Source organism: Lampetra fluviatilis, chromosome 2, assembly GCF_964198595.1.
Source record: "Lampetra fluviatilis chromosome 2, kcLamFluv1.1, whole genome shotgun sequence".
Taxonomy (NCBI): Eukaryota; Metazoa; Chordata; class Hyperoartia; order Petromyzontiformes; family Petromyzontidae; genus Lampetra; species Lampetra fluviatilis.
Genome location: NC_136276.1, coordinates 8095564 through 8117291, shown reverse-complemented (window position 1 = coordinate 8117291; position 21728 = coordinate 8095564). Strand labels below are relative to the sequence as shown.

Genomic DNA, 21728 nt, shown 5'->3' with positions numbered 1-21728 from the left:
AAGATCAGACAAACGAAGCTGTGGGGGTGGCCATTGTATTGAGAGAGATTAGCATGTCAATATAAGAAATTTGCTTGTAAATGTAAGATCAGAGAGAGCTCGGAAATATATATGTTGTTAAAGCCAGTGCTGGTGATACAGGGGAACCGTGCACGTATAGGACAGGACTCGGGTAACCCAACGGCACATGGGCCGGACACGGCCCCAACTTTGTCTCATTCGGCCCACGACCACATGAGGCCGACCACTTTGAAACGGCCCACAAGCGGCATTGAGCCATCGCCACGAGCATCTTCGCTGCACCGGAGGGGAATTTTCACGCGGACGTTGCTCGTGACAAAAAAATCAGGCGCAGGCATCGTTTTTTTTATTGGTGTAAAGGTTAGCCCTAACTATTTTTGCGTCGTTATTAGATAACGCTGAGGTGTGCGTTAATGTGTTGCTGGTCAATGGTATTTGAAAATCCCATGTGGCCCCTGGTAAAGGGGCTACATAAGAGGTGAGAGTTTGTAATCACGGAGATGAAGTGATCAAATCAGATTGCGCGCAGCCGCGTGGCCGATCATCATATCGCAGGATCGTGAGATATGGTGGCGGCTTGAGGAGGCCTTGATCCAGAAGTGGATTGACCATGGCTCACGACGATGATGATTGATGAAAAAACATTCCCACCCCTAGTGTGGGAGGGAGATACTGAATCTAGGCAGGAGAACAGCACAACGTGTTTCTCCTTGCTCCACTTGAGCCACGAAAAGAGACCCATTTAGAGCGCTGTTTTGTTTAACCCCAGTGTCAGGCAGGACTTATTCAATACTGATTCATTATGTGCAGCACTGGGTTTCAAGAGCGGGAAAGTGATTTTTCGGAGTTGGTGGAACTAACCAATCACAGGTACTTACTCTCCCAATGCGCATCCTCCGTGAACTCCTCGGGCTGTGCGTTTGAGAGGCGTTCGTAGGCGTTGATCACGACGACGCATAGCCATCGTTATCGTTAGCACGGCCGCCGATACCAGAATTCGGCTACAAAGACAACAATGCTGTGTTCAAGAGTGAATGAATGATGATGTCATCTTGGTACGCAGAACATGCTGGGATTCCTGTTATGTTTTTTGCCGTGGAAGATACCTCCTTAGTGGTTGTATTTATCAAGCCCGTACGTGTTTATCCCAACAACATTCACTGTGCCTACGAATTTAATTGCGCGTGTAAAATACTTTTCTCTTGTGTTGCGGCACAAAAGGGGCACCTCACCGTTGGGTTTTTGCTCAGGTTTACACGAGCTATTGATGTTGATTTTAGAACTCTTCTCTTCTGGGTTTCCTGTTGACGTTGTCGACGTTACCGCGTAAAAAATAAGCCCACGCAAGGATCAGTAATCGTAACGATGTGTCAGCACTCCCAATGCAAGGGTCTCAGGGGGTTGGGGGGGTTTCTTGAGGATGGTTAAACAAGCTCGGACAAGTGGCAAAGCAAATCTTAGATCTGTCCAGAAAAGGGACAGCAATGCAAACGTGAGCAGACAAGAAGAAGAGGGATTAGATTGACTTCTAGTTTTTCACACACACACAAAAAAAAACAGTAGGTATCGTAAATATGATCTTTGTAGGTATTTTAAATGTTGTCATATGTTTTGTATCCTCTATGTCATCTAATGTCAGTGCCCTCATCATAAAACATTTTCTTCCCTGAAATGCCTTCAAATGGCACTCCTCAGTGAGCTGCCGAGGGAGCACTGAGATCAGCAATCGCAAAACGCCACGCGGTCAAGGCGAGTGAAACGCTCCCTCCCCGTCTCGCCTCGCGAAAACGAGGACGCCCTTACTCTTCCATTTAACGATGGTGGTCGGTGCGCGTGGCAGGACTACATGCAGAACGTGCACGGCAAGGCCATCGACCTCCTGCGGACGACGGTGAAGGTTCCGGGCAAGCGGCCGCCCCGCGCTTCCTCCTCCAGCATGAGCAGCCTGGGGGGCGTCGGCGGCGGCGTCGTCTCCTCGCCGTTCGCGCAGCAGGCGGCGCAGGCCGGCGCCCACGCTCCGCACGCCGCCCGCCCTCACACCGCCGCCTCTGGCTCGCAGCCCAACGGCGCGGCGTGCGGGCGGGCGCCCCCCGGCGCGCCCGCGCCGCCGTCCTCCGCCGCCTTTTCCGCGTGCCCCTCGTCCCTGCCATCGACGTCCATCCTGCAGCAGCTGCTGGGCTCGAGCGCGGGCCACCGCGTGTCGCCCGCCGGCGTGCAGGCCGCGTTCGGGGCCTGCTCGTCGACGCCCTCGTCGCCCGTGTCGATCGCCACGGCGGGAGCCCCCACGCTGCCCTCCTGCTACTACCCGGCGCCGTACCAGCCAGGCGGAGGCGGCAGCAATGGCGTGCACTCGCGCAGCACCAGCAGCAACTCGTACTGCGCGAGCGGCGGCGCTGGCATCGGCGCCGCGGAGCTCAGCCGGGAGCTTGGGGGCATGCACATCTCTGGCAATGGAGGTTCGTGTCCGTCCGTCCCCCCCTTTGCCACCGCGGTTGTTATCATCACCATTGTTCGTTCACGAAATGTTGCGCGCCAGCTATCCGAGCGCGTGAGAGGCACAGAACGCCCTTAGGACGGCTGTGCTGCAGGCCGTATTAAAAAACGAGTGAGCGCCTAACAAAGCATAAATTAAGTCGATTCTGTTTTTTTTGTTCACGGTACATGGATCGAATTGTCCATCGATGGTTTCAAATTTGTGAAAATTTTACATATATTATATGACATTGCTACGTGTTATGTTAACGGCCCAAACAAAACTGTACAAATGGTTAATAAAAAATAAAATAAACTATACAAAGGAGTCAGTAAAAATGTGACAAAAAGAATCCAATTGCTACCCAGGATCGTGACAGTTCAGCAAATAACCAGAGGGGTGAATCATCACATGCCTAAAAAACAACGAGGAAGTAATTTTGTCAACCTTTTCCTACCATCCTTCAAATGTCTGTCTCACCATAACTTTAATGGGCAAGTGGCCAGTCGTGCGTCTGTCGCCGAGTTAGGTGGCCTGTATTTGGCGGCGATTACAGCTGAGGAATGCGTGATGGCCACGTAAATTCCATTTGCGCAACAGCGGCGTTGCGGTCTTGTCTCGTTTCGGCAGGGGCGTGCTCCTCGTAAGGACACGCTGTCGGCTGCGCAGTAACTTAACAACAAGAAACAGGTTCACCCGAGCCTCAAATTACAACCCTCAGCCGACAGTCACTCTCGCTGCGTAACGAGTGGCTCAGGTTAGGCGGGACATGGGAAGCGCATCCTGCAAACGATTTTTTTTGTCCTAAATTGACAGGTTATTTTTTTTTGTAGAACTACCGAGCTTGCGCCGTTGTCATCGGCGCACATCGCCGCGTGACGAATGCGTTTCAGACAACCGTGCGCTGAGAAGGTGCCTTTGCGGCCGTGGCGCCGGATTTGACGTGGCACTAGCGTGTGCCCGTGTTCGTTCATCCGTGCGCGCGTGCAAGCACGGCGCTGAGGCAATCCACCGCACCGGCGCAATCAGTCACTGTCCTACCGCGCGTGAGGGATGCCTCCCGTGCCACACGGCGATGTTCATTTGCCACTGATCGCACGCGCCTCGTTTAGGGACGTTCGGCTCCGTAACGCAGGGACGGGGCAGCAGGAGGAGAAGGAGGAAGTGGTGGAAGAGTTGTGGTGGTAGGGCAGGAGCAAGGAGGGAGAGGAGGCAAGGGCAAGGCTTAGTGAACAAAAATAATAATAAATAATCAAGATACATTCATAATCTTACAAAAAAATGCAGACAAGACAGAGTGCGGGATGAGAAGTGGGAAGGGGGCGGGCTATCGTACGGAGGCTCGTTTACCCCTGAGAAAGGTGCATAATGTGGAGTGATTGCGGCCTCAATCATGATAAATGGCTGCTCCCTTTAATAGCAGGGTAATGATAGGTGGCGGGGCCACGTGTGCGTGGGGTATTAACTACGGCCTTCTTCCCTGGACGAGGAATCGGAGCTTGTTTTCTCTCCGCACCGCGGAGGTGTGCGCTCGCGCTTCTGCCCCATGTTTCCACTTGGAAGTTGAGGCCAGGAGGGTTCGTGGGGTGATCCTTCGGTGGGAGCCAACGCGACTTGCAAGCGCAATGTCACGTCGTGGTTTTGGCGGCGCTCGAGTGTTTAATTCGTTCTCGTTTGAAGAGAGGCAGCGCGCACTTTCTTTTGGTCGCGTGAAAACTGTTTTGCAACTTCAATCTGTGAACTCGCGGAGATGACGGAGGAGATATTTTTAGCAGGATTTGGAAATGCAAGTCACATGAATGAAAGTAAACTTTCCATTTTGTAGCATTGCTAGACTGCGCATATGGTAAGCGTGCATACATGTTTGTGCCTTCTGTACGTACACGCATACAAAGTGTGTGTGTGTGTATGTCTGTGGGTATGATGCGGTGGAGTAGCGGTTAGCACGCTGCACTACAAACCCGGCGTCCCGAGTTTTATTCCTGCTCAAGGCCAACACCAGTGACGATTATCTGAACCGGTCTTGGGCCTCCCCTAGGTCGCCTCAGCCTCTAACGAGTTCCTGGTGCAGTGTGTAAACATCCACACTATGGAGACACAAAGGCAACCTCCTCGTGTGCCGTGCCAGCCTTCATAGGTGCACGCTAACGGCACTCGCTCCAACAATCTGTTAAGGCTATAAAGGGTAACCTTGTCCGTATGATGTACACCTGTCATCCATAAGCCAACATTTGTGTTTTAGCAGCATGGCAGAAATCGCGATTGAAAAAATTCGAACAAAATTTTTACGTAATATCTGTGTACTGAAACAGATAATTCTGTTAACGACATTCCTACACTTGTACATATTTGAATCCTGAGCGCTCCAACAATATAAAACCTAAGAACTGCAATTCTAAACATTTAATCACATACACTTGACGTAGTGAATGTGGTTGCCTGCATTTATCAGCTTCTAATATAGCAGCAGCAGCAGCAGCCATTAAATCGGAGTGAACTTCACACTCTGGTCTCGATGGCCAGCCGCAGCATTTGGCACGGCTCGCATGCCTCCGCTGGTTACCGCGCGCGCTTGTGTGTGGTGGGGATCAAAGGGGAGGGCGAGCGTGGCTCACGGCCGGTGGAGTCCTCTACTAATCCACTGCCCCCCCCCCCCTAGCTTGCCCATGTCCTTAGTAATCCCACGTCCCGTCTCACTTGTATCGTGCGGATCCCGAGACTTGTGGAGAGATATCAGAGTACAAAATCGTGCCTGTTGTGCCCAGGCATCCAGCTCGGTGGGTGCGAGTGTTGTTGAGGTGAGGGATGTTGGGGTGTGTGGGGTGTGTGGGGTGTGTGTGTGGGGGGCTGTGGGTTGAGGGAGGCTGGGGTGGGTGGTGGCGGGGGAAGGTTAGACCCGGCAGTTAATTCACTGTGTCCTCCATCGTCTCCCTGAGCATGCGCTGCCACCAAATTTAAATAATAAAAGAAATGTTTCCTGTAATTGAATGCTTGAATATTTATAGTTACTGAATGCTAATGTCGCCAATGAATATTAACCCTTTCGCCGTGCCCGCGTGGACGCGTCGACTCTCTCCCCGACGATGGCCGCGCTTTGTGTGCCAGCACGTTTTAATTTTCTGCAACGCGCAAACCAAAAAAAAAGCCGTGCCCCCCCCCCCCCCCCCAGACGCGATTGTCGCTAGTTCCGACAGCGCTTGCAGGCGGCTGCCCCCCGTGGTTTTCCTCGGCTCGGCAGCAACAACCGGTCATTTGGAAGTGATGTGGGCGCGAAGGGATTAACAGCGGCAGCCTCGGCACGATCGCGCGCTAGCTGGAAGGCTGCCGCCGTTGGGTTTCGGAGGAGCTGCGAGTGCTCGGGGAGGTGGAAGAGAAAGGGTTTTGGTGGTGTCACGGGTGGGGAGGAGGGAGGAGAGGCGGGTAGTTTGTGGGTGGGGGGGGGGTAGTGGGGGGTAGCGCTCGCATCGGTGCTAGCTATCAGCAGCACTGCTCGGAGTGATGAGATGGCGAGATAATTGGTACGGGCGGCATGCGTTCCATCACGGCAACACTCCAGTGGAAAGGCATTTAACACGCTAATGTGTCTCCGATTCCTCTTTTATTACCGCCGCCCTGGATGGGCCGAGGCTGGTGGGGGGGGAAGAGAAAATGAGAGAGGGGCAGAGAGGAAGGCAGAAGAGAAGTGAATTAATGAAGCCTGGAAATAGATTTGTGTGCATTGAGTTGAGCGAGCTCCGAGAAAATCAGGGTAAAAGGGGAAAGGACAGACAAAGATACCAGCGTGGACAAACAGAGCTCAGGTCAGCGCACATTTAGCAGCTTCCTGTTAGAAAACTGCAATTTGTGGCGGGTATAAGTGGGGGTTGTATTTTGATGTCTTGAGCTGGCATTTGGCTGATTGGTTTCGTTATGGATTGCTCACGCTGCTCATGGAGAATGATCGTGTGATGTTGATTAGAGTGGGTTTTTTTTTCATCTTAGTTTGTGTGCACATTTCAAGAGTCACCTTCCAAATTCAACATCAGTGCTGACTTTCATGCTGCATCTAATAGCGTGGCACAAACAGCAACTGAACTGAAAGCCGTGTTAAGGTTTTGATAATTTATTGAGAAACGGGGGGGGGGGGGGGGGGGTGGAAAAACAACAGCGTGATTAGTTGCTAATTGACGTGGACTGGCATTTTTGATCGAAAATGGAGCTCGGAGGTCGACAGTAATTACATTCCGGATCTAGCGTCTTAAAGGATGCGCACTTTTAATCATCGCTAATGAGTGATGCTGTTTTGTGTTTTTTTGGGTTTTTGTAATCCGCGGAATCGCTTTTGAAGGGAGATCTTTAGATGAAATAGAGCGCGCGCTGTGGTGCGTCGTCGTGGGCCGCAATTACACGGCCGCCGATTAGAGCAAGAGCAAGTGCTGGTGGTGAGCGGTGAGATGTGGGAGCTGGGGGGGGGGGGCTCATGTAGATCTCCAGGGTGCGGAGAGCACCGTGGCAACACCCTGGTGGCCATTCTTGGGGGTTGCGGTGCAGAAGGACCGTGTCGGAGAATGTGTGTCGCTGTACGTGACTCAACATTCGCTGCATCACGAAGAGCGGCGCATGCTGCGTTATGCGCACATATATGCGTGGAATATACCCCCCCCCCGTGACCGCACAGGATGGCGGATGCCCTCATCCAGCAGTGGATTGACAAAAGAGCGTTACATGTCAATAAGAAACTAAATGAATCGGTGTATCACTCACGGTTCAGAGACATTGACGGTGACGAGGAAAATGGAAGAAGCATGCTTGGAATGACACTGAGAGACAGGAAATGGTCTTGGGCAGGACTTGTCACGAGAAGGGATAGTGGCCAAGACTGATGATGGAGCGGCAGCCCAAAGAGGGAAACGTCGACCGTGGAGACGGATCGACGAAATAGTATTTGTTTGCGGGAGCTGGTTGGATTGTTGCATCGCGAGACCGTGAGAGTTGGCGACGGCTTGGGGAGGCCTTCATCCAGCCGTGGTTAGATCGTGGCCGATGATAATGATGATGATGTGCATCATGTGTATATACTGTGTGTATGTGTGTGTATTGGATGTAGGGAGCGGTAGTGTAGCGGTTAGCGCGCTGCGCTATGAACCTGGCAACCCGGGTTCGATTCCCGCTCACGGCTAACACCAGTGACGATTATCTGAACCCGTCCTGGGCCTCCCCTAGGTCGACTCAGCCTTAAGTGAGTACCTGGTGCGGTGTGTAAACATCGCCACTGGGGAGACAAAGGCGGTCGGGCGTAGTGCTGGCCACCCACCCCCTCGTGTGCCGTGCCGGCCTTCATAGGTGCTCGCTAACAGCACTTGCCCATACAGTCTGTTAAGGCTATACGGGGGATCTTTGTTGTATTGTTGGATATGTTGGTTTGAGTGAGATTGAGAGATGGCACCCTGTTGGTAGAGCAGCTGGAGTCCCAGCGGTCTTGAGTTCAAATCCCAGCCAATGTCATCTCACAACGTACTTGCATACAAACATTTATATCCATACCGATTAGCCACTTACATCGTAGATATGTTCCACATTTAGCGGTCTACTTTATAAAGTATGATTTGCGATTATACAATTGGAAGAAAAAAAGCTTATTTAATACTCATTATAATGACAACCTATCCAGGAATGTTTGGTCAACAACAATTAACATGTATGTTCTCAACTGTGCAGGTGATTGTTCAACTATTTACGTACAATGAATACGAAATTGGGAAAAAAACGAAAAAACACCTTTTCTATATTATATATTATTTAATATGCATAATCTACATAATCGTTATAGAAATTATTATAGAATTCATCGGTGATATTAAGCAATTTTTAAGTCACGGTGGCATTTTTTTGACTGAAATTATTTTTCCCTTGTTATCGTGAAACACTCTCCACCATATGCAGCAATGCTTTCAGATCCCTGTAGCAGAACCGTTACGATGGCCCGATTGTTTACAATCGCGGTTGTGCGGTGGCGCAGTTGTTAGTGCACTGCAATACGAACCTAGCAATCTGGAGTTCCACTCTCAATCGAAGCTAACATCTGAACCACTCCTTGGGCCCGCTTTCTCTCTCCTGCGCTGACCAGCATGGTGAAACGTGGTCAACCAATCCCCATGACTGACACGGTACCTCCGGAGAGGCCTTCATCGACACAATACCTTTGAATAAAAAAAAGATCCCCTTACTGATCTTTCCACACGAGGCAGTATTGGATCGTGTGCATTCTGCAAATAAAAAAAAATCTCAGCGGCGCGTCTTATGTCCTGACTTTGCCTGCCACACCAGGACAGCGTGATGACATATTTCATTGTTTACCGGCACCGTGCTCGCACGCTTTCACCACAGCCCATTTATTCTGAGTGTTAATAGACCCCAAATTGCAGTAAATGCGTTGTGTGTAAAAGCATTTCAGGGCGACGCAGTGAGGAGCGCTGCTTGCGGTCATGATGGGCAGGTGATTGACTCGATGCTCATTATGGGTTTAACAGCCTCCCAAGAGCGGGGCAGATTTAGGATCCCGATTATTTTATTTTTTTTCTCATTATTTTATTTTGGGGTGGGGAGCGGTGGTGGGAGGTGAGGGGGAGGGGCAGTTGTTGTGGTGGAGGGCGGTTGAGGTGGCTGCGGCAGTAATGGATGTCCCGGTTGGAACTTGGGAGGGGGCCGGTGGGAAAAGTGGGGGGGGGGGGGGGCGAGGGGGGCCGTTGTGCAGGGTTTGTTAATTCAATTGCCATTTCTTGGTGGAGTGTGGGGGAAGATAAATGTGAGCGGGAGATATCGCAGGGTGTCTGCGTGGTCGGTTAACCGCACTGGGCGCTTTGCGGCCGCGGCGGCTCCTGGCGGCGTAACGACCATCGCGGCTCAGCGCGGCACTGCGGCCAAGCCGAGCGGCGCGTCGCAGGCACCAGCGTCGATGCAGAGACGATGGCTTTTGTGGCTCTGCGTTGTTTTTCCGACTGTTTTACCGATTTTTGGCGTTGTGTCTTTAGCTGGCGATTGCGCTACTGCCGTTTGAATGAAACATTCGAAAAACGGAGATGTTAAAACTAATGATTGCCTTACTATTTATTCAAAATTCTTCAGCATTGTATTTTTTCTACTTGTTTCGGTTATTTGCGACGATTATATTGTAGGTGTATTGCGCCTCCTTTTCCTTGTATTGTTTTCCCAGCTCGTCTTACCAAAGAGATATTTATATCAATGAGCTCACACATGTTTGAAGGAAACCATCTTTCTACAAACCTGTTTTGCACTTTTCAAGAGACACAATTTAGTTCCGGGGTGAGGATCACTGTGCATCCAGTTTGCCAGCAATGTTTGTAACCTGCCCTACAGGAATACATATCGATAATGTTCAGCCACAGCCATGGCTAAACACATGACAAACCCTGGCCCCAACACTAACCATAACTCTATCCGTAACCCTATCCCTGCTCAATACATCAGCCGGACCCCCGAGGGCCCCGTGTCACTCGTGTCAAATAAGATAAATCCAACGACCGAAGCCGGCGCTGATTGAAAGTGAACCTCTCTGATCGGCGTGCACGTCACAGTTCATTACTCGGCGACACGGATGAACGTGCTAATTATGTATCTAACGAGTCCACTTACACGACGCTGAAAGGAAGGTCGGTCTGCTGTGAGTCGCCCTCGCGGAGGGCCGCTTGGCCAGGAAAGGGTTAAGTATCTGTCACGCTCAGTAATAGACTCCACCAATGGGCAGTCACCAGGCGCTCTAGCCTGCCATTATCCCCCACTCCCCTGCCTCCCTGCTCCACCTGCCCCCCCATTACCCTCCCTATTCTCGACCACCACCACAACCCCCCACGCTAAATGATGCTATGCGGGGGCCTCCCCTGCTGCTGCCACGCCGCGTGTGTTGGGGTCCGGGCGGTGGGGGCCTTAAGCTGTCACAAGCAGACCCATGTGTCGCGCGAAAAGGGATATTATAACGTGCCGCCGCAGTGCCCCGCAAAGGTCATTTATTATTCATGCTGTTCAAACCTGCCTATTCATTTTGAATGTCTGCGCCGGCGAAACGGGAAGGCGCGCAAATGGCTGACTAATGTGCGCGGTGATCACGAGCTGTGCGCCTCGCGGTCGCTGCCAACCGCCCTCCTCAAGGCTCACTTTGTGACGCCGGCCAGCGCTAGAAAACGTACGTCCACGTGCTGGGGCGAAGGGGTGGCGGGGGGAAGGAAGGGAAGCGGAGGGAGGGGGTGGGCGACCAGAATTACCGTGTCGGATTTGCATGATGGGTACCTCCCGTGTATCCTCTGCAGCAGCCAACGCCAGTTCTAGCTCTTCCACGTGGTGCGCCTCTCAACGACGTGCCCACATTTCGTCGCCTTGTTATCCCTCCCCCCTTCTCTTCCAAAGTGACTTAGGTCGTGCCTCAAAAGTGTGAAAAGATGGGTGTTTGAGACAGGAGTATTCTCCGCGTTATTGTAGGGGTCAGAGAGTTGGACTGTAACCAATGGAAAACAAACCTCTGGCCGTTTAAGACAGTTGCATGCGGAGGTTGGTAGGAGTTTCATGGGAGGATAGGGTTGGCGGCTTGAAAGTTAGGAATAGAACATAGCGACGACGTTTTGCAGATACAATTTGGAAGAGGAGGTTTTGTTCGGTGGGTTACGCGTGCAGAATGGAGGAGGGCAGGCTACTGAGACGGCATTGGAGTGGCACCCAGAGATCGGCAACCAAGGGGAAGACCTAAAACTGGATTGTAAGATATTTGAGGAGAGGAACTTGAGGGTTATATTTCAGTATGACATGGAATATGGAATCGATGGCAAGGTGTGGTAGCATCCGGGGCATTTGTCAAAATGACCTCTTGACCTTCACGGGACCATCCGTGTAACAAATCAAATAATCTTAAACTTTATTCGCTTCTTTTGTGTTCGACAAGCATCAGTGGAGGAGGCAAGACCTAAATGGTACGGTTGCATGTGCTGATGGTTGTATAACTGATTTGCATAATGATCCTTTGATTTGGGGATAGAGGGAAGAAAACTGAGAGGCAGAGCCATGCAAGAAGTGGAAAGACAGTGTCGTGGAAAAGACTGACCAGGACTGGACAGTTGTGGAGACAGATGGCAGATGGGAAGATAGGAAGCCATGAAAAGATGCCATCTACCACCTGACCCAGGAGGTGGCTGAACACAGTGATGGCGTCGATGTTGAGGAGCATCGCTGGCTCGTTGCAGAAGGGCTCTGCGGAATGATGATGATGGTGGTGGTGGTGATGACGATGGTGATGATGATGAGCGTTGCACTCTTTTTCGTTGCAGGAGTGCAGTCTGAGCGCTCTGCCAGCACCACCAGCCTCGCCATGCACCAGCGCTCCGCTTCGCTCTGCAGCTCCGAGCACTGGATTGACGGCGGCGTCTTCGGTGAGGCTACGTCCGCCCTCGCTTCCGGCCCCTTCCCCGGGCTCTCTTCCTCCCCACGAAGCCCTCTCACCCCTCAATCCCCGACTTCTTACCACAATCTTCTCCAAATCCCATCCCGTTTGCCTCCCTTACCCGCCACGGCCTCACGTTTCACAGGCTCTGTTCCAAGGATGCAAACGGCCGCCGCAGTTTGTGACGGTTTGGCTCTGGCCAGATCCCTCTACTCATTTCCTTAACCTTTGAGCTTGGATATAATCGCATTAAACTTGTTTTGTTTTTTCTATCAAATATTTAAACTTGCCAGAGCCACAGAGGGTGATTCGTGTGTGTCTCTTTTGTAAATCTGTGCAGCTGCCACTGGGGAATGCAGTGATTGATTTTAGAGAATTAAGCAGGAGGGGAGGGGCAGCTGTGTGAATTTGGACACGCCAGGAATTGCATTGTGGTTTTGCATGAATGTTGGCATGGGCACCCACCCCGTTGCTTTGTGGAACCGTTAGATTCCACGTTCGTATACAAGAGCCGTGGCCTAGCATCTTGTGTGAATTGTGACACATATGCACATATATGTATGTTGAACTTCTTTCGCACTGTACGTAGCCAACCGTGCTGATCGGAGGTGCGGGGGAAGAACACCAAACTAAACACATAAAGCAGTTCTAGATTTTAAAATTACACAACTCCAGTGGCTTCCTAACATAAGAAGGAAACGCGTTTCAGACGGCCGCAGAAGCGCATCTGAAAACGCGCGATGCAGTGACCGTCTTTGTTTGATGACTCGCCGCAAGCCGTTGCGAGGATGACCAGAGTCCGCGTGATGGTTTATGCTCCTTCACGAGATCAGCAAGGTAGTGTGGTTCATTTGTGGCAAGTACTTTGCGTGTAATGAGTGTGACCTTATTTATGCATTCGATCGGCAACAACACGCCAAAGGTTTCTCTTGAGCTCTCACCAAGAGGAGGAGGAGCCCCTGACAGGGCTGGTTGTGGCGACAATTTATAAGCTACATTTCAAACAACCAACACAAACGTCTCAAAAGCACTCAGGCTTTGTGCGTTATGCAATAACCATCCGGATTGTCTGAAAAAGTGCGTTGTGATCCTATTGTGATTCTCGTCAGTTGGCTACGTACGGTGCGAAAGAAGTTGAACAGACATGCATACATCTAATTATATTTGAGCAAATGTGACCGACTGATAGCAGCGGCAGTGATGGCAGAGATACAAAGCACTTTTCCAGGAAATGTATTATTTTTTGCATCATGCGCAAAGGCTGAGTGATTTGTACACCGTTTTGGGTGCGTTTTTTTACTTGTGGTTTCCTCAGCATGCAATATTTCTCAGTTTTTATGGGTTTTTCTCACCATTTACAGATTTAGTGAAAGCTACATTGTAGGTGAACATTTCTTCACAAAAACTAGTTAGTGGATGGTTAAATGCACAGATGCTGCCGATGAATGCGAGGTTCGATGTAGTTGTCCGTCCAGTATGACTTTGTTTCATGTGCAAGCAATAATAGGTCTTAAAATTGACATCTTGCCTCCATAGCACAACAAGCTCACTCCACAGAAGTGACACCTGGACTCTCCCTGAGAGACCTTTAGCAAGTGGTTGGATTTCCCAAACCAAACCTAACATGCCCAAAATCCTCGTTAGCAGGAATTAATGTACCTTAATGTATCTCCGCCATCCCGTGAAGTTGAGATTCGTCCTTGTTGGGTTTTTTCTTTCTCGTGTGAGACTCGGTTACAAATTGCGGAGACTCAGCAGGGTTCCAGACAGCGTGGGGTGTCGCCACGTTGCGCGCGTCTCTCCTGTGTGAGTGTTGCTATTAAAAGTGATTTCTGGTGCGATGCACGGGAGGCGTGCCGCTTTAAAGCACCACGTTCCCCCGCCGCCGCCACCACTGCCATCAATGCCTCCAAAACCACCGCCACCATCGCCACCATCATCAATACCATCACCGCCGCCACCATCGCCACCATCGCCACCATCGCCACCATCGCCATCATTAATACCATCATTGCCGCCACCATCACCATCATCAATACCATCACCACCGCCACCACCGCCGCCACCATCGCCACCATCGCCATCATCACCATCAGCGGCACCATCATCACCACCGCCGCCATCGCCATCATCAGTACCATCACTGCCGCCACCATCACCACCACCGCCGCCACCACCACCATCGCCACCACCTCCACCACCACAAGAGCCTCGGTAACCGCACGCCAACTGATGAGCACGGTCCCTGCACGCTCGCACCAGTTTGTTTCACTTCACAGGGCCCTCGTTTGTATGAAAATTCACGATGCAAAAAAAAAATCCCTGCAGGAAATGTGCAGTAATAAGAGGAAGCGTGCTTCTCGGCAGAGGCGTTGCCTCAAAGGAAAGTACGGGGGTTGCTTTATTTAAAGCAGAGACGGTAATTGATTTATTCATCAGAAGAACTGACGGTGTGATCTTTCGTTTGGCATGTTGATCTTGTATCTTCACTACAACCGGTAATGATGGGAATATTTTTTTTTACGTGAGCGTCTCTTGACTTCACCTCATTTTAGCTGACTACAAAAAGCTGACCCTTTTTTGATTCGATGTAAAAAAGAAAGAAAGGTAAAGCGAGAGACGGCGGTTGATTGTTCTGTTGCGCAAAGTCTCCGCGAGTCAGGCAAAGGAACGCTGTAATATCGAGTAACCTGGTTAAGGGTTCGGAATTCAATATGAAGACCCATCTAATTAGCGTCGGCTCTATCAGGGTTGTAATTATCTGGAATGTAATTTGGGAAGGGATTTGATCAGGTCCATTTAATCCCATCACCAATGCCTTGATCCCCCTCATTACCCTCAACTCGTAGAAGGGCCAAAACCAGGCGGGGGGGGGGGGGGGGGGCTGTGGGGAGGGGTGCGGCGGGGCTGAGGACGGGAGAGAGGGGCTGCTGTGTAAGTGGGAGCTTGGGGACGTGCGTGGACTGTGGGTGGATGGCGGCATGGAGTCGGGCACTAGGCCGGTAGAACAGGGGGGGAGGAGGGGGGGGAGCGTTCACCGTGCGTGTCTTCGGGTGGCATCCTTTTCCTAATGGGGTTTTCTTTAAAACAAAACAAAAATCCGTCCGTGACTTTTCCTGTAACCGCTAGAGTTCTGGCGCTTGCAGGGTATCTGTGAAAAAGAGCTTCATAGCTCATCGGATTCCTCCAGTATAAATACATATTCTGATTCTGTTCTGAGAAAATTAACTCGCGTGCAATTTTCCGGCTCCGTTATTTGCAGGAGCTTCTTCATTCAGCGATGGAGAAATGCTCGCACGGCAAAAGCAGCTTCTATAAAACAGTAAATAGATGTAACGGTATCAAATGAGTATCGTCAGAATCGTTGAGTGGGAAAATATTTTAAACAGTACTCTATTTGTAGGATACGCAATTAAAGCTCACTTTGCTAAGTATTTTGAAATAACACGCGGGGCTTCACGACTATATATATATTTTTAAAACGTTAATTAATTTCTTACTCTATATATAACATTAGGGTACTGTGGATAATCTTCAGAGACATTCAATATCAACAATTTCAAGCAGAAAATGCTCTTACTACCTAATCTGCAAAGTACGTGGGCAAATCGTTGGGATGCGGAATTGAGCAATGAAAATTGAGGCTCGTGGTGCTTTTGTTTCAGGACAACTGAGCGTGCGTTTCCATTTCACGTAGAGCAGAGGCAGAGAAACAAAACGAAAACGAGGTTGGGGCATCAGAAAATTACTCGATTGTGGTGAAGGGGCAATTGCCGTCGTGTCACTTCCTGCACAGAGCGAATTAAACTGGGGCAGCCGCTGCTGCACAGGGCGTCTAGGTGGCCCGGCGCTGCCATGGCTGATGGCTCATTTGGTCTTCAAACTTTTGCGGTAATGAGGGCATATCTCTTTTTCCGTGACAGAGCCCACCCCCCTTCCCCCCAACACCTTCCCCCACCGCCACCCCATCACCCCCAAACCGGCCTCCCCACCAACAACCGCACTCCCCGCGACCCTGACGCTCTTCAGTGCACCCGGAGGGATGGAGCACTAGATTAAGTGGTGTCGGGTAATTACTGAGGAGCAGGCGGGTCAAACGCTGTTGTCATCTCAATCGCGGCGCGAATGCCTCGTGTTCCGTACGTGGCGATGTCGTGCCGCTGGTTGTACAGCGCGCGGGACGCGTGGGGCACGTGAGACGCGTGGCGCACGGGCGAGTAGCAAACTCGACACGGGTCGTGCGTCCACGACTTTTTCTGTAAACAATTGCATTTGGAACTACCAGCGCACAAGGTGCTGGATGGAAAAAACTTGCAGCGAGGGTTTCCACGTGACGTGAAATATATTTATATATATACCGTGTAATAGAGACTCGACCTAAACTCGTGTGAGTATTCCTTCACCGCGTTAGATTGAGAGTATTTTAAAACGTCACAACTATCACAGCAATCTTGGTCAGGACGCGTTCCTCACTGTTACATTTCAAGTCGCGATAATTGAATCGGTATCGGCGTATGACAGCGATATTAAGTAAAAGTGAGTAATTCGAGAGCTGGAGACCTCGCGAGAGCACAGCTGCTGTTGTCTCTGAGCCCGACGACGAGGGCGTCTGTGCCACGCGGGGCCCCGGGCGCTGCCTCGTTATTTACGAGCGGCCTCAGGGGCCGGGGACCGGGACATGGGGGAGGGATGGAGGGTGGGGGGGGGTTGAGCGAGGGATAGATTATCCGGTTACACGTCGTCGTCGTCCCCACCCCACCCTCGAGTTCTCTCCATCCATCCCTCCTCGCCTGCTCGCTCGCTTGCTCGCTCGCCAGCCCCCGTCCTCCCTCCCCGTCGGCCACGGCGACGAGCGGGCCGTCGCACCTGACAGTGCCGCCGTGAGGAGGCCGTGCCTGCACGGGCGCGCTGTGAGCAAACTGGTCGGGGGGGTGAGGGGGGCGACAGCTGCGGGAGCGCCGGGCGCCAAGCGACGTTGGAGCTTGACGCGGCAGCGCTCCGCAGGATCACGCGCCTTTGAAACGGAGCGCAAAAATTACCACAGCGCGGGCATAATTGCTCGTATTTACATTTTGTTTTCATCAGTATTTAAAAATGCATTCGAATTTTTTAAAGTGTTTACGCAGCGGCTTGCTTGTGCCAACAAAAAACTTCATAATGTGCAGTTTGTAGTTTATATTTATTTCTTTTCATCAGACGCTGTGCAGTGCTGTTTTTTTTTAAATGTACATACGTATATTTTTGCCAATATTTAAAATGCTCATGGAGGATAACAAAGTCCCGTTTTAAGTTTTCACTGCCCAATGTTACGAGTTTGGTTTTGTCACCAAGGTCAGCCACGCGAGTTCAAACGGCAATGTTTGCAATGCGTTCAGAACCTCCAGCCAGTCCTACAATGCCGTACCAGCATCCTCCTTAGCCAAACACCGGCCCCACTCATTTTCTTATAGCCGACCAGTGCATGGCTGACGTGTCTTGTGTGTACGTGCGTGCGTGGCTCGTACCGCGTGTGCCGCAGACGACAGCGCTGTGGACTCGTCACACTTCAGCCCGGGCTCCCCGACGGGCCGGCGCGACGTTCCCCCGTCGCCGCACGCCGCCCGCAGGAAGGGTCGCTGGAACAAGACGGTGCGGAACGGCCGTCCGGAAGGCACCACCAACAACGAAGGTGAGCCACCGGCTGTACGTAGGTGTGTGGGGAGCGGTAGTGTAGCAGTTAGCGCGCTGCGCTACGAACCTGACGACCCTAGTTCGATTCCCGCTCACGGCCACCACCAGTGACGATTATCTAAACCAGTCCTGGGCCTCCCCTAGGTCGACTCACCCTCAAGTGAGTAACTGGTGCGGTGTGTAAACATCCCCACTGGGGAGACAAAGGGTGTGGTGCTGGCCACCCACCCCCTCGTGTGCCGTCCCGGCCTTGATAGGTGCTCGCTAACAGCACTTGTCCTAACAGTCTGTTAAGGCTATACGGGGGATCTTTGTCTTTATCTTTGCACGTTGAACTTCTTTTGCAACGTACGTAGCCAACCGTGTTAATCGGAGGTACGGGGGAAGGACAACAAACTGAATACAAAAAGCAGTTGTAAAAAGAATAGTTTTAAATTTGCAAAGGCTGGCTGATAACCCACCCTCTTCGTTCATCATTATCAGCCATTGTCAATCCACTGCTGGATGAAGGCCTCCACATGCTCAATCCCTTGCACTCGATGCTACCATTTGTCTCACTCCCGCACATGGAGTGGTCTTATGCTCTTCTTCCCTTGTCCATACGTGAAGTCAGAGATCCCTACTCGAGAAGCAGCAGCAGTAGCAGCAGGAGGGAGTGGGTGCTGTTGGCGCAGCATTCTTCATTGCAAGGCCCGCGGGCCACTGGCGGCCCCTGGTGGCCTGACGTGTGGCCCCCAACAATACACAAATGTGAAAAGACCCCATCATTCTGTCAAATCCAATGGTTTCAAATGTGTGGTGGCCCTCGCACTGATGTCTTATCGGCGAATGTGGCCCCCCTCTGAAAATTAGTGAAGCACATTGTGTTAAGCGAGGTTACGGCCAATGCAGCACAGACACCGAGGGCGTGGGGGAAGCAAGCGCTTTGCCGTGACAGTGCTGCGAACTCGTTTGAGGTCGAGGCAACCTGGGAAAAAGTGCATCAGCGGTGAACAGCTGCCATTTAAGGTGGTCATCTTCAGAGTGTTCATCGCATAAAATATCAATCCTGTACACTCTGTGAAAGTAATTTTGCCCTTGTGCATTTCTGAATTTGCAACATGACATTGTGGAACACCGTAATGTGTGTGATTGTGTCGGTGACAAGTGCAGCTGTCTGGACCATCGTGATCGTTGACAAAGATGGGGATAATCCACCAAGTGAATGAAACAACTTGGTTAAAGCGGTCGATGTACCTTGATTCGGCTAATCGAGCCACACCTTTTAAAACAAAAATTCAAAACGTGATATTTTTTTTTTTGCAGTTGAGGTCTTGTCGAAAAAAGGCAATAACTGTCCACATTTTTAACGATGAAAAGGCACTTCCGTGGTGAAGTGGGTCACGATGGTGGCGTAACGTGATCTCCCTCGCCCAGGACACAGGACGACGTGGGTTTTGATACAGACCTTGACGCCTGTATATTTGGAGTTCGCGTGTTCTCTCTCCCTGTGGTGACAGACTTTTTTCGGGGTCCTCCGGTTTTGCCCTCCACACTTAGAAATATGCGTGTAGTTTATTTGCCTACATATAAAGTCCCGCATTTGATATAAGCCACCTCAATGAGCTATCATATGTTGCCAGGTCACCTCTGAAAAAGAAATCGAATTCATCAATGGGCTTTACCGTTTACATAAATTAGTTTAGAAAACTAAGAAAGGCCTCACGGTGGAGGAGAGTCAGCGAGTGAATGAGCGAGCTAGCGAGTGTAAGGAGAAAGAGGAGTCGTGCAAGATAGTGTGCGAAGAGCGGTGACGGCGCGTGAAGTCATGATCAGGTGACCGAGGGTCCGATTGCGTTGGATCCGAATCTCTGCGGCTCTTAGGATCATGGAAGAACATTCGCTCCCAAACGCCGGACAGAGTGCCGAGCTGATGAGCCCTTTAAGCCCACATCAAATTCTTGGGGTGAGATACTGGAGTATATCATGTCTGACACCTGCCCTGCTCGCTATGTGTTAAGCAGCTGTGAGCTAATTCCCTGTAGGTGATTTTTGACAGCCCATAGCAGATCTGGTTTATAGCCGAGGCGGTATGTTTAATAGGATCACTGAGACATGTAATGCATTTTTTTTCTCGCTTTTGGGGCGGAACTCTGCTTGTTACGTTGTTGCGACGTGCATTACGATTAATTTCATTTTACGGGAAGAATCACATAATGGGGAGATTTAAAATAAAATCTCAAAGATTGGATTTCGGGGGAGTAGAATTGCCGCGCCGCGTGTGGCGTTTTAACGCGTGCCGGTTAAAACGCGGCTCCCAGCGATTGTGCGCTGAAAGCGCTCGGGACGAAAAGCGCTGGTTCCTGAGAGAGCAGGAGTTGTCCACAGCCCCGGGCACTGACACACGCCGTCTTAAATAAGACTTTGGCATCGGGGACAGTCGAGAAAAGCTGCTTTGATACGGCGGTTATGGAAGGCCATGTTTTTTGTCAGCACATTTTTCACGGCGAAACTCCACGTATGCGTTTCTAAACTGCCGACAGCTGAAAAATCGGGAGCTGTCGTGATGGTTAATTTTTATCTTGTTCCGAATGAGAGACAGCCGTGAGCTTCAGAGCACACACCCACCGAACACCCACGTGCACGCCCATGCGTACGCATGTTCACGTACACGCAGGCGTGTTCACGTGCACATGCGTCTAGATGTACGCACGTTCACTTACACGTGGACGTGTTCAAAAACAACACCAATGAGAGCCGCCATTCACCACTACGACACTTGTGCCAGACTAGGTACCCTTTGAGGCCACGTGAATTGTCGAAGGCACGCTGGCAGGAGGTCACGGGGCCATGGGTTGACCGACTGAGATGACTGGCAGATGCACCAACTGTGCTCCCCACTGTGCTAACTTGTTGCGTTTTAGCCGCCCGGCGCTCTGCTCATTGTTGTGAGAGTCACTCATTCGCCCTCCGGTGTTGCTGGAGGATGATTTCCGTCAACTGCCCAGTATCGTCCTTCACGAACCTCCTCCACAGAGACCGATCTTGCCACCAAACGTGATACTACGTGTGTGTATATATTTGTAAATGAGGTTCCAAAACACCTAAATACACACATGCACACACAGCCACAACGACACATACTCACAGGCAGGCCACACAACAACGCACACTCGTACTCATGTACCCAGAAAGTGTATGCTTAAAAAAGACAAAGATCCCTCGTTTTGGCCTGAATAGCTAGCAAGCACTTATTTAAGGCCGGCACGGCACACGAGGGGGTGGGTGGCCAGCACCATGCCTGGCCACCTTTGTCTCCCAAGTGGCGATGTTTACGCACTGCACTAGTTACTCATTTGAGGCCCAGGACCGGTTGAGATAATCGTCACTGGTGTTGGCAATGAGTGGGAATCAATCTCAGGTCGCCGGGTTCATAGCGCAGCGCCGCTTACCGCTACACTACCGATTCCCCCAGTCACAGGCAGACCAGATAACAGCGCGCACTCGTACTCACACACCCGGGCAAAGTGTACACCTAAACACGCACGCACACACAGGGCTACAATTAGACGCACACACGTACCCAACCGCCTGGCACACGGGGACACCGGGACTCTTGAGTGGGTCGCAAGCGCCGCGTTACCAATCCACTTCGCCCACGAAAACATTGCTAACAATGACGGGGTGGGTGGGTGGGCGGGCGGATGGGCAGTGCTGCCCTGAAAATATAAAAACGCCGAGAAAGAACCGTAGAGAGCGAAAGAAGGAGAAAATAATAACACTAATAGCGAGGAGGGTTTGCGAACTGTGACGGAACGACTCCCCGCGCCCATCTCGCTGCGTCTTACGTGTAGTGATGCGAGCCAGCAGCTCCATTTACGGCAGCCGAGGCACGCGAATCAATTTGTTTCTCGCCAACCCTCATTTTTATTTTTTTGCTGCTTTCACCCCCCCTCCTCCTCCACCACCGACAACCCCCCCCACCGCAACTCCCCGTGCATCCTTTCCCTCTCACTGGTGCCCCCCCCCCTCTCCTCCCTCTCCTCTACTCTGCTCCTCCTTTTATGTTGTAACTGTTTGAGTCTGCACATGTGCTCTGGAGTCATTTTTAATGGCAGCGAGAAGCTGCTGCGCGTGAGTGAAGCGCCGTCGTAATTTAAT

The 21728-nt window shown here is 51.2% G+C and overlaps 1 protein-coding gene across 3 annotated transcripts in view; it reads left to right on the top strand.

Annotated features, from left to right (window-relative positions):
- LOC144941196 (arf-GAP with GTPase, ANK repeat and PH domain-containing protein 1-like) overlaps positions 1-21728 on the top strand; it is a 165774-nt gene that overhangs the window by 108769 nt on the left and 35277 nt on the right. For all 3 annotated transcript variants that reach the window (XM_078867809.1, XM_078867799.1, XM_078867790.1), the window contains exons 11-13: positions 1862-2477; positions 11806-11907; positions 17437-17586. In XM_078867809.1, coding sequence (XP_078723935.1) covers positions 1862-2477; positions 11806-11907; positions 17437-17586 — 868 coding nt within the window. The remainder of the gene's footprint in view (positions 1-1861; positions 2478-11805; positions 11908-17436; positions 17587-21728) is intronic.